The sequence below is a fragment of the Notamacropus eugenii genome, chromosome 4, assembly GCF_028372415.1.
Source record: "Notamacropus eugenii isolate mMacEug1 chromosome 4, mMacEug1.pri_v2, whole genome shotgun sequence".
Classification (NCBI taxonomy): Eukaryota; Metazoa; Chordata; class Mammalia; order Diprotodontia; family Macropodidae; genus Notamacropus; species Notamacropus eugenii.
The window spans coordinates 51605611-51617763 of NC_092875.1; the positions used below are offsets into that span (position 1 = coordinate 51605611).

Sequence of the window (12153 nt, forward strand, 5' to 3'; positions counted from 1 at the left end):
ACTGCATGGTTTTGGACAAGTAACTGCACCTTTCTTGGTTTCTCCATTCCCTTTTCTACAAAGTGAGGGGGTGGGACAGTTTAGAGAGGATGGCCTCTAAGGTCGTTTCCAGTTCCAAGTCCATGATCTTACAACCTTGTAGAAATGAGGGAAAGTGGGGGCCTCGATAGAGACCAAGAGACCTCAGAGATAGATGCAGCTAGATTGTGTGTCTCTCGTCCCCAGAGGGAGGCAAAGGGCCCTCTGTCTCAGGAAATATAGTCCTTACTATCTCATTATCAGTAGGGACTGGCTGGGAAAGGAAGAGCAGAAAGGAAGAGCAAGTGGCCAGAGTTTCCCCACTTGCTGACTTGACACCCAGAATCTGGGTGGTAATCTTAGAAGGAAGGGAGGATCTAATAAATGTGATGCATGTGAGGACTGCACGGGACAGGCTCATTTCTTCCCTTTGGGTGGCCCAGCCTACATCCTCACCATGAACTCCTCAAGCTATCAAAAATGGGAAGACCAAGACCGTCCTTCTTTGGGTAAGTTCCAACAAGCTGGGAGCTCACAGGGCACAGGTACCAGGCAAGGATTTCCACTCTCTCCAAGGGTTTCATAGGATTGGGAAGCAAGATGTTAGGAGTCACTTGTACTCTCAGGGTTTCAGCCTCTCATTTTCTTTGGATTTTCCCAGCTCCAGAACCTCCATAAGAGTGGCCCAGGACCCCAAAAGGAAAGAGAACAAAGATTAGGGTCACCACCAAATCCTATCCTGCTTGCTAGCCTATCTATCCCCTTGTCTCTAAGGCTAAGGCATTGCTGTCCCCTCTCTATCAATCCAGATATGTGACCCAGGTGGCCTTGGGTCTTCTCTGATTGGGCTAAGCTTGTGACTTAATATTCCTGTCAGGATGTAATCCAGAGTCCTTATTTCCTGGTTTCCCTCAGGCAGGTGGAGGAAATGGTTTCCCAGAGATCTGCCCTCGAAATCTGTCTCCTTGATGCTAGCTGTGATTCTCCTGCTGTGGATTCTCTTGATTGTGGTGCTGGTCAAGGGTGAGGGGACCAGCGGGAGGGAAGCTAGATATTAGGTGGCCTCCACAGAATTTGGGGTGTGGGGAGAGGTGAGGAAAGGGAAGAGGAGGGAAGATAGCAACTTAATGAATATGGGGTTCTAGAGATCCCCTTTCCTTCTCCTTGGTCTCATCAGCTCACACCTCCCGATTAACTGTCTTCATTCCCCTGATCCATTCCCAGCCCCCATGGACCTCAAAGCCACAACGAGTGGGGATCCTGTACAAGTGTGCATGTGTGAATGCATGTCTTTGTGTGTCTTTGTATAAATATGTGTCCCTAGGCTCAAAGACCTCCCAGGAGCTGAATCAGTTAAAAGAGGAAGTGAAAACCAATGGTAGGTGGGGCAACCTGGGCCAGATGGCCCCAAAACCACTATTGGGTGGAGTACAATTCTATGAATCTGTGGGACTAAAGAATTATGGGGGATCTTTCCAGCTTCTATCTGGACAAAGGATGTGGGGGAGCTAAGAGAGGACGTAGCTGCCGCCAGGAGAAATGGTGAGAAGGAATAGAGAGGGTTGAGGGTGGGAGCTAAGAAGAACTGATTGGAGATATGCTGAGAGAGAGAGCTGGGGACATGGAGGGAAAAGAACTCTGGTTCGCCTCATCCCAAATCCCTCTCCTGTCCCTATGGCCAGACTCTGCCTTGCGGACTGACGTGGGGACCTGGGAGAGTAAACTGGGCAAATCCCATGCCCGACTGCTCAAGCTAGAAAGTGAACACAATGAGCTCAGCACCCAAAGTAAGTTCTCACAAAAACAGAAGCCTCAGTCTCCTCTCAAAGCCAAGTTTATCCCCAGCGCTGGTTCTGCTCTTTGGACATTGGGCTATCCAGTCTGCCGTATTTTCCCACTTTGATCCTGCTCTATGACCCCATACCAACCCTCTTGGACAGTCCAAACCTGATCCAGCCAAGTATTCCCATAATAACCCATAATAACCTGACCCCTTCCTAACAACCTCGATGACTGTTCTCAGAATCAGTCCTCCCAGAAACCCACCATAGGGCTCTCCAAATATCTTGACTGCCACCAGATATGCCCCTACTCACTCTGCTGGACACACTCCCACTCTTTTCCCTCTGCTCTCCCAGTGACTCAGGCCCTGGCAGAGGCTGGGAAGGACCGACAAGACATTCGCAGTGAGATGTTCCGGGCTGTAGCTGCTGTGAGAAGTGGGAACAGTGAGTTGATGCAGTCAGAGAGACACTTGGCTGTGGATTGGAGTGGCTCAGTCTGAGGGAAACTGGAGTAGGGAAAGTGGGAGCCAGAGGGCCTCAAAGTGACCTGGGCTTAGGTTTAGCTGTCCATAAGTTGCTCAGATAGTTGTTTCTCATGGGTCCAAAGACAGGGCTGCAGTCTCCATCCTGCACTCCACCTCTCTCCTCCTCCCAGGGCTGTCCCATCGGGTGGTACCTCTCCATCCTGAGCACTGATCTCTCAGTATACTCAGGGCCCTGCTGGGGCCCTAGACTTACAGAGCCTGGCTTAGCAGTCGGGTTCTGGGGAATGAGCAAAAGACCAAGGGCCCATGGCAGCTCAAGAGTCAGCATCTGGCTTCCTTCTGTCTTTATCCTGGGGCAATGGATGCTAGAATACAGCACAGGAAGAGGGACTCCTTTCTCAAGCCAAAAGAGAGATGGTCTGTCCTGTGCCTGGAGCAAACTCTAAGTACCATCCCCAGGCTCTTGCTCCCCGTGCCCTGATTCCTGGCTGGCCTTTGAGGGTTCTTGTTACTTCTTCTCCACCGAAAAAGCCCAATGGGACCAGTCACAGCAGAACTGTGCCAAGGTCCAGGCACACCTGGTTATTGTAAACAGCCTTGAGGAACAGGTAGGAGCCTGGGGAGACTCCCCCAAAGTCTGAGAGGGTAAACATGAACCCCAGGGGAGTCTATGGTCCGGGGAGAGACATGGCACCTAGGGGAGGCTATAGTTGAGGGGAGACATGGCACCTGGGGGAGGCTATAGTCCGGGGGAGACATGGCACCTGGGGAAGGCTATGGTCTGGGTAGGGGGAGGTAAATCATATCCCTTGCCCTCAGGATGTCCTTAGTTTGAGAGGAGAGAGATGATCTGCCCTTTCAGTTCCCAATCTGAAGAGATGAGAAAGGATTGCCCCCTGCCCCAGATAGTAGTCACCAGTGTGAATGAGTGAGATATATATCCTGTGAAGGATAGGGATCATGATTCCACTGACAACTCTTATTACTTGCTAAGACCTTTCTGACCCAGAATACCAGAGGTTTGGGTTACTGGATTGGACTCACAGCAACTCGTGCCAGAGGAAAGGTTAAGGGGTACATGTGGATTGATGGCACCAAACTCACTTTCAGGTAAATGTCTTCCCCTGGGACACAGGGCAAACCTCCCAAGGCATACACTCAGGTATAGGGACTATCTGAGTCTGAAACCCCATGAGATGTGCCAAAGGATATCCAAGGTTGAAAGGCTCTTCTTTAGAAACACAAATATGAAAAATACAAGTTGGAGGACCTTTCAAACATAAATCAGAGTATAAGAGTTTGAGGTGCCTTAGAGCACAGATCACTGAAAAGAATGACTGGAACTTGTTGAGTGGACAAAAATGTGAGTTTAGAGTCAGACGACCCGAGTTTGAATTAGGGCTCTGCCCCTCACTCCTTATGTGAAAAACACTTCCTTTTCTCAGACTTGACTTTCTTCATTGTTAAGGGAAAGGGGTCAGCTCAGATTATCGCTAAGGATTCTTCCAAGTTTTATTCTGCAACGTTATGGCCTTTGAAAAACAATGATGACAGGGAGAATTTCCTTCGGACTGGAGAGGAGCAAATATCTTGATTTTTTTTAAGGAAAGAAGGTGGAGCCTGCAAATTATGGACTTGACTGACTGCCAGTAAGATTCTAGCATACATTATTGAAGGGGTAGTTTGCGAGCTTGTAGAGAAAGAGAAGCAGTGAATTGCTAATGAGAGCTGGTCTCCGAGGCCCCATCCAACTTAGAGATTCAGTGATTTTGTGACAGTGAAGAAACTAGAAAGCATAAAAACTGGGGCAAGAGAGAAAGCTTCAAGTATTCAAAGAGCTATCCTATGGAAGAGAGGCTGTGCTTTTTTTTTCCTGCTTGGCCCCAAAGAAGAGAACTAGGATTAAAGCAGAAAGGGGGCAGGTTTTAGTTTAAGAGAAAACTTCCTAATGAGGATCTCCCAAAGTAGAAGGGCTGAGATACAGCTAGCTCCCAATTAGTGTGAATAATGAATTGGTGAAGTGTTGGATTGTATTAGCATTCACGCAGTTACAAGCATGTAAAATGTGGTTATTGGTTCCAGCCAAATGGAAATATGTTATGGGAATTGGAACATGTGCCCATTTGGGGGGATTCTTTATTTTCATGAATTGAGGCCTATCTGTAGTGAGACCCCCAGTCCTGCAGGTTTTTAAGCAAAGGCTAGATGACACTTTTTAAGGATATTGAGAGACGATGACTGCTCAGGTGGGACATTATGTCAGAGCTTTGAGTTCCCTTCCCAAAGAGAAAAAAAGAGGAAGAGACAGAGAGACACAGACAGAGACAGACAGAGAGAGAGAGAGACAGAGAGACAGAGACAGAGAGACACAGAGAGAGAGACAGACAGACAGAGACAGAGACAGACAGACAGAGGAACAGAGAGACAGAGACTATGTGATTCTTAGTGGGATATTCCAGACATCCCTTGGGAACTGGGGACAAGAAGGGCAGATGACCTTTTGGCTTGTCCCTTTCTATTCTATCATTCCTTCCCAAAGTGTGTAAGGTCCCCGAGTCTGAAAGCTCTAGCAGGTGTTCTATGTTATTTACTAGAACCCCAGGACACCACTGGCTATTGGCTTGGTGTGAATCTGGAACATGGTTTCTTCTCTTATCATGGTTATGGGACATCCTGCTTCCACCCATACAGCTACTGGAATGAAGGGGAGCCCAATGATTCAAGAAGGAATGAGAACTGTGTCATGATGCTTTACTCGGGTCGATGGAATGATGCAAATTGTAAAAGCCTCAGTGACAACTGGATCTGTGAGAAGAGGCAGCAGTGTTGAGATGAAATTTACTGCCCAAGTGTGGTGGGGCACAGAGAAGGGACAATAAAAGATTTTCTCTTTCCCTCTGACATAGTGGATTGTCTAAGGATCCTTGTCTTCTCTTCAAACTAGGGACTCCCTAAGAAGAGTGGTTGTTTTCCACCTCAAATTGCCCTGGAGGGTAGATGCCATTTCTCTCTCTCTCTCTCTCTCTCTCTCTCTCTCTCTCTCTCTCTCTCTGTCTCTGTCTCCCTCCCTCTCTCTCTCCCTCTCTTCCTCTCCCTCTCTCTCTCTCTCTCTCTCTCTCTCTCTCTCTCCCCCTCTCTTTCTCTCCCTCTCTCTCTCTCCCTCTCTCTCTGTCTCTGTCTCTCTCCCTCTCTCTCCTTCTCTCCCTCTCTCTTTCTTTCTCCCTCTCCCTTTCTCTCCCTTTCTCTCTTTCTCTCTCTCCCTCTCTCTCCTTCTCTCTCTCTCTCTCCTTCTCTCTCTCTCTCTCTCTCTCTCTCTCTCTCACACACACACACACACACACACGCACACACACACATACACACACACAAATGATGGCCATATCTAATAAGACAAAATTTAACAATGAGGAATAATCTCAGGTTCAAAAAATTAGTTTGATGATGATGATGATTATCATCATCACTTATAAAGTGCCTACTCTATGCCAGGCACTGTGCAGGCACTTTACAGATATTATTTCATTTGGTCTTCACAACAACCCTGGGACGTAGGTGCTGTGATAATGCCTATTTTACAGTTGAGGAAATCGATGCAGGCAGCAGTTCAGTGACTCAGGTTCAGTGACTTAAGCAAGGTCACACAACTTGCGTGTGAAGCCAGATTTCAACTCAGATTCTCCTGACTCCAGGCTCAGGGCTCTATCCGTTGTACCATCTAGGTGCCTTATGCGGTAGAAGAGGGAATAGGAATGGATAGACAGCCCTTCATCTGAAGAAAATCTGGGATTTTTAGTGAACAGCAAGGTCAATATGAATCAACAATGCAATATGGTGGCCCAAGAAGCTAATGAGAGCTAGTATTTATGTAGCACTTTGAGGTTTGCTAAGTGCTTGGCAAATATCATGTTAGTTTATCCCTACAACTCCAGACACCAGCAAGACACCTATTGCACCTAAAGTGGCCATTTGCCACATTAGAATCACCCTCATAAGCCACAATCTTAAATCATTTCAGAAAGTATGTGCTAGTTAGAGGAGCCAAAGAAAAAGATTTGAAAGTGGAGGAACCCATGCATATATATGCTCACTAAGACACTTTGGATCACAATTAGAAAAAGGGTAAAAGACTTGGGATAGTTCCAAAAGAGAATTCACAAACATTTGATTTGTACAGTCCTCCTGAGATGTTAAACAGATTGCTTCTATCAGTATTGAATCATAGCAATTGAAGTTACCATTGCAGATGTCTAAATTATCTCTTTTTATAAACTGATCATTTGCTAAATAAATTACTTTTAAAAAAGAAAGAAAAAAGAAAAATGTCAAATTCAAGAGGGAAACTGGCAGGGATAGGAAGAGGATGGGATTGTAAGAAGAGAATTATAAGTTTGGGTGTTGTGTCTGGGAGGGAAAAGTCATAAACAAAGCAAACTTCAACTTTAGAGAGTCACTTGTGAAGGACAGAAAAAAAGAATAAGACCCAGGAATTGGGGTCTGGGATAGGGAAGAGAGGAGAGGCAGTGACGCAAAAATAGACCATACTGATTATATATCACTAGAGTCTCTTTCATGACTGCCACCTTCTTTGTAAAGAGGGGAAAGAATGGGCAGAAAGAGGAAAAGTAAAAGAGGATAGGATGGTGAGAAATATCAAAAATTAACCATCAAAGCTATAAATGTGAATGAGAGCAACTAATCATAGGATCACTCATCTAGAGCTGGAAATGACCATAGAAACCACCAAATCCAGCTATCTTATAGATGAGGAAACTGAATCAAAATAGAGGGTGAGAACTTTCCTAGCATCAAACAGCAAGTGTCTGAGACAGAATTTGAACCCAGGTCTGACTCCAAGTCCAGTGTCCTGTCCAGAATGGATCAGAAAGCAGAACTCAACTAGATGTTGTTAAGAAACACACTTGAAAGATAAAGATTTATATAGCATTAAAATAAGAAACTAAAGCAGAATTTATTGTGTTAGCTGAACTTAAAAAAAAACTCCACCAGGAGTAGTAACTGTAATTTCATACAAGGCAATACTACATATGTATACGTGTGTACGATTAAAAGATTAAAAAGGAAAACTACAATATGCTTAAAGGCACTGTAGACGGTAGAATGATAAATATATGTATATATGAACCTAATGGCAAAATATCTTAGTACTTAAAGGAAAAGTTAATGGAATAATAGGGAGAAATGAACAGAAAAATTATATAATAGTAGGGGATCTTAATGTACCCCCATTCGGACCTAGACAAGTTGAACAAAAAGATACACAAAAATGAAGTTAATGACCTGAATAGAATTTTAGAAAAGTTTATTGTAATATTTATAGCACTCATTATTGTTAGATTGATAGTTATTGAATGTGAAAGGAGTATATATGTTTCTCAAGTGTATATGGCATCTTTCCAAAAATTGGCTGTGTACCAGGACATGAAGATCCCATAAAAAATGCAGAAAAGTAGTAATATTAAAGATACCCCTTACTGATCACAATGTAATAAAAGCTGTAATCATTAAGAGCCTTTGAAGAAAGGATTCAAACTTAAATGGAGACTAAATCATGAAAACTGATAATTTCATCAAAGAAAATGACAACAATAAGACAACATAACACTCTCTCTAACCCTCTTACTTTTTTTGAAATTTGCATCATTTAAAAATTATATAATTTTTTAAAGTGACACATCTTAAATTTAATAATTTATTGTAAATTTGGGGTTTTTTTCTACATTGAAATTTTGATGACACAATATTGTATCATGTAACTGTATAGTATTGTACTGTAAGCAAGTCATTACACCCACATATTCTTGCTGATGCACACTGGACTTCCCGACAATGCATGACGCACATGCCTGCCAACACTTGCTTGTTAAGACTTGTTGAAGGACTTGACCACTGATTGATTATAACTTGCATTTTGTGTGTTTATTTGGAAAATAATATAATCACTATGACTTTAACTCTTACACAACAGATGAAACGTGTGAATGGTTTTTCAAAATTTTCTTTTCTTCTTTTCTTTCCTTATGCTTCCACTGTCCCCTTGTTTTTATTCAATGCCCCCCAAATGCACCCAAGGCTACTACTACACCCCCACCCCAATCATTCCAGTGCTCCCCAAGGGGAAGCATTACCTACTTTGGGAACCTATGCTTTAAACTCTTTCTTCAAAAAAAAGAACATATCAGTAAATTATTTATGCAACTAGAGAGACTAGGGGAAAAAAATCCAACAAATCAAAAATACCCAACTAAATGCCAAAATTGAAAAATGTAAAACTGAAGAGTGGGGCAGCTAGGTGGTGCAATAGATAGAGTGCTGACCCTAGAGTCAAGGGGACCTGAATTAAAACCCAGTCTCAGATATGAGCTAGAGGAGAAAGAAAAAAATAGGACATGGAACCATACTATCTTGTTCTCCCAAATTTTGGAGTTTTGGCAGAATACTAAAAAAGTTACCCAGATCCAAGCGCATTGTTTCAACAAATCATCAGCCTGTCCTTAGAGGCTTTTGGAGACTCTTTTGAGGTAGACAGTATTGAACTCCTAAGTTTTCACTGCAAGGCTGTGGGTTTGAGGTAATTATGTCCTTCCTTCAGTGTGTGGGGGTGACTTATTAGGCTTGAGGGGTTATTAGATCATAATCCATTGAGGGGATGTGCCCATCTGCTTATAGATAAGGGTGGGGTTGGGAATGGTTTCATTGTCCAACTGGGTTTCCTTGTTATTTACCTTTCTATGATATTATCATGACATGCTTTGCTATTGGATATCCTATGATTTCCTATATGATTTATCCCATATGATTTGCTATTGGATATTCCACAACAGTGATATTGATGGAAGTAAAAGTGATGATGGTGGTAGATATGATCATACAATTCAGAGCTAAAAGGAAACATAAGAAATCATTTAGTCTAGCCCCTTATCTTACAGAGGGGAAACTATTAGGCAGTCTGTCAATAAATATTGATTTAGTGCCTACTATATGTCAGGCACTGTACTAAGAGCTGCTGATACAAAAAGAAGCAAAAGATAGTCCCTACCCTTAAGGATAACAATATAAGAGATGAATTAAACTTATGTTTCCACAGAAAATATGTAATGTATGTAATACCAGTGATAATCATTTAATATCATTTTTGAACACTTGATAAGGGTCAGAGCCTGAACAGATCAACAAGAAGAAGAGCCTAGACCTAACAGCTTCTTTGTTCTTTGTTCCCTGAGTAAACTCAAAGAATACCTTCCGATGCCAAGCTTCCGATGATGTCCGATGTGGCCAGATGGGGCTGACTTAAGATAACCATAATGTGAAACACTATCTTGAATAATGGGACTTTTTCTGCATCTTAATATTTTGTGGACATATACTATGTTTATGGCATGTTAATGGTAAAGAGAACACAGATATCCTGGATCGTAATTTCAACTGACACTTTGTCAACTCTCTTATCTTATTGTATTTACCTCCTATTCAATAAAGATCTCACTTAGCCTGTTTGCTTCTTTTACTAAACCTTCAGGTCAACACCAGAAATCAATTAAGGGAATTCCTTTAAAGGAATTTACATCATGTCATTCTATAAAGAAAATGAGAAATGTGGCAGTAGTGTAGACCCATGAGGTTTAGTGAACCTTGGAGTGCTGGCCAAAGGGACGAAGGCTGGCAATTCAAACTGAAAACAGGGCATATAAACCTTACATTTGTCTGAAGCAAGTGTAGTAATCCATTAGGAACTACTCCTTCATTCATTCAGGAATGAATGTAAAAACTAATAAAACCCTTCCTGACTTCATAACGGATGTTGTCCTTTTTAAAGTGAGTATGTTTCTAACAACCTAATGGTAAAGTCAGGAAGCAAAGAAATAAGTACAAGCTACCTACAAGAAAAAAGGAAATAATGAAGAGGGAAAGATAGGATAAAGAGAGGTTTGTAAAGGCTTGCAGAAGGCTTCCTGTAGAACAGCAATATCAAATTCAGATAGAAAGGGTCACCTTCCAAGGGCCCATATTGACTTGGAAAATGATATATTAACATTATCTGTATTCTATTCTATTTTTATTTTTTTAAATATTTCCCAATTATATTTTAATCTGGTTCAGTCACTGGAAGGTTACAGCTAGAATGCAACCTCTGGCCAACTGTTTGACATCTTTACTGTAAAAGATGGGTTTTTCTTTGGGATTAAAAGTAGCCAAGGAAACCAGAAAGCAGAGAGGAGGGATAGCATTCCAGGCATGAGGGAAAGCCAGAAAAAATACGCACCTGAGAGATGGAGGATCTTGTTCATGGAACAGCCTGGAGGACAGTGTCACTGGATCAAAGAGTATGTGTTAAGGAGTAAGGTGAGAGAAGACTGGAAAGATAATAAAGGGCTAGGTTAGGAAGGGCTTTGAATGTCAAACAGAGTATTTTGTATTTGATCCTGGAATAGAGTCACTAGAGTTTATTGAATAAGAGAGGGCTGATGGTGGTGGACCTGTGCTTTAGGAAAATCACTTTGGTGAAGAAATAGATGATGAATTGATTGGAGTGGGGAGAAACTTGAGGCAAGCGAACCCATCAGCAGGCTACTGTAATAGTTCAGATGTAAGGTGATGAGGATCTTCACCAGAATGGGGGCTGTGTCAGAGGAGAGAAGGGGATGTATCTGAGAGATGCAGCAAAGGGGAGTTGATAAGGCTGGATAACAGATTAGCTATGGGGGATGAGAGATAGTCCAGGATGACTCCTAGCTTGTGGAGCCTGAGGGACTGGGAAGATGGTGTCGCCCTCTACAGTAATAAGGAAGGTAGGAGATGGGGAGGGTTTTAGAGGAAAAATAACAAGTCCTGTTTTGGACATATTTAGTTTAGGAAGACTATTGGACATTCAGTTCAAGAAGTTTGAGATGCAATATTTGAGGTCAACAAAGAGGTTAGGCAAGGATAAGTTGATTTGGGAATCAACAACATAGATATTACTAATTACTTCAATGAGTGAAGTAACATAGAGGGAGATGAGGAGCATGACAGAGAACCCCAAGATCAAATGACTTGTCCAAGGTTATGTAGGTAGGTATTAAGGAACAGAACTGAGATTTGAACCCAGGTCCTTTGTCTCTAAATTCAGTGGTCTTTCTGTCTTACCATGCTGCCTCAGTTTAGAATTGATGGTGATGACGATGATAATAGTCATGCATGTTTAGGATGGTTCACAACCCTCCTTCTATCACAATACCTGGCCTTATCCTTGGTGATTTCAGTGTTGGCAATGATGAACCTTCTAATACCTGGCCTTCCCAGTAAACAGCCTCTTTAACTTACACATCTGTCACCACTCTACCTCACTCCCCACCAAGACTGGCTGTTCCCAACTACCTCCAATTCTCAGGCAAAACTGATCCACTTCCAAGCTCCTGATCTTTGAAAATCCCATTTCTGATCCCAATCACCTGTCCTTCTGTCCACCTTTCTCATTGTCTCATTCCTCCTGAATCTTTATTCTCGTTACAACCTGTGGTCTCTCAGCCTCTCCCTGTTTCCCCAGTTCCTCAGTCTTATTCTGGCTTCCCTTCTCCCCTTTCGATGTCTTTCTACATCTCTAGCTAGCAATTTCAACAAGGTACTATCTCCCACCCTCAAATCCCATTTCTCATTTATCTTTCTGTTTCTCCTGTTCTATAATCTTTACCCTGAGTCACCTCCACATCTACCTTCTCTGCTCCACTTCCCAAGCCACCACTGTTGGAAGTGAAACACATAACAGAGTACTCCAAAATCATATTGCTGACTTCAATTGGACCCATACCGCTGCATGGAAATGATTTTATTCACCTGTCTCCAAATTTCTCCACTCTCTTCAAGTGTCG

General features: G+C 42.8%; 1 protein-coding gene across 2 annotated transcripts; it reads left to right on the plus strand.

Annotated features, from left to right (window-relative positions):
- The first annotated feature begins 417 nt into the window (after nucleotides 1-417).
- CLEC4G (C-type lectin domain family 4 member G) lies at nucleotides 418-9789 on the plus strand. Of its 2 annotated transcripts, none has more exons than XM_072600898.1 (9): nucleotides 418-527; nucleotides 934-1041; nucleotides 1343-1396; nucleotides 1498-1560; nucleotides 1701-1805; nucleotides 2157-2246; nucleotides 2747-2895; nucleotides 3282-3397; nucleotides 9457-9789. In XM_072600898.1, exons 1-9 carry the CDS (start codon nucleotides 476-478, stop codon nucleotides 9467-9469), a joined length of 750 nt encoding a protein of 249 aa, XP_072456999.1. In that variant the 5' UTR covers nucleotides 418-475; the 3' UTR covers nucleotides 9470-9789. The 2 variants fall into 2 exon arrangements, with proteins under 2 accessions (XP_072456999.1, XP_072456998.1); XM_072600897.1 differs by lacking the exon at nucleotides 9457-9789 and adding an exon at nucleotides 4979-5188 and having other exon boundaries at nucleotides 421-527.
- Nucleotides 9790-12153: the final 2364 nt, after the last annotated feature.

What these genes read in the sequence shown, in the direction of transcription:
- CLEC4G (XM_072600897.1), top strand. Translation starts at nt 476, where the DNA reads ATGAACTCCTCAAGCTATCAAAAATGGGAAGACCAAGACCGTCCTTCT. An exon ending in TGCTGTGAGAAGTGGGAACA is followed by an intron (nt 2,247 to 2,746) that starts GTGAGTTGATGC and finishes TACCATCCCCAG; the next exon opens with GCTCTTGCTCCCCGTGCCCT. An exon ending in TAAACAGCCTTGAGGAACAG is followed by an intron (nt 2,896 to 3,281) that starts GTAGGAGCCTGG and finishes TTACTTGCTAAG; the next exon opens with ACCTTTCTGACCCAGAATAC.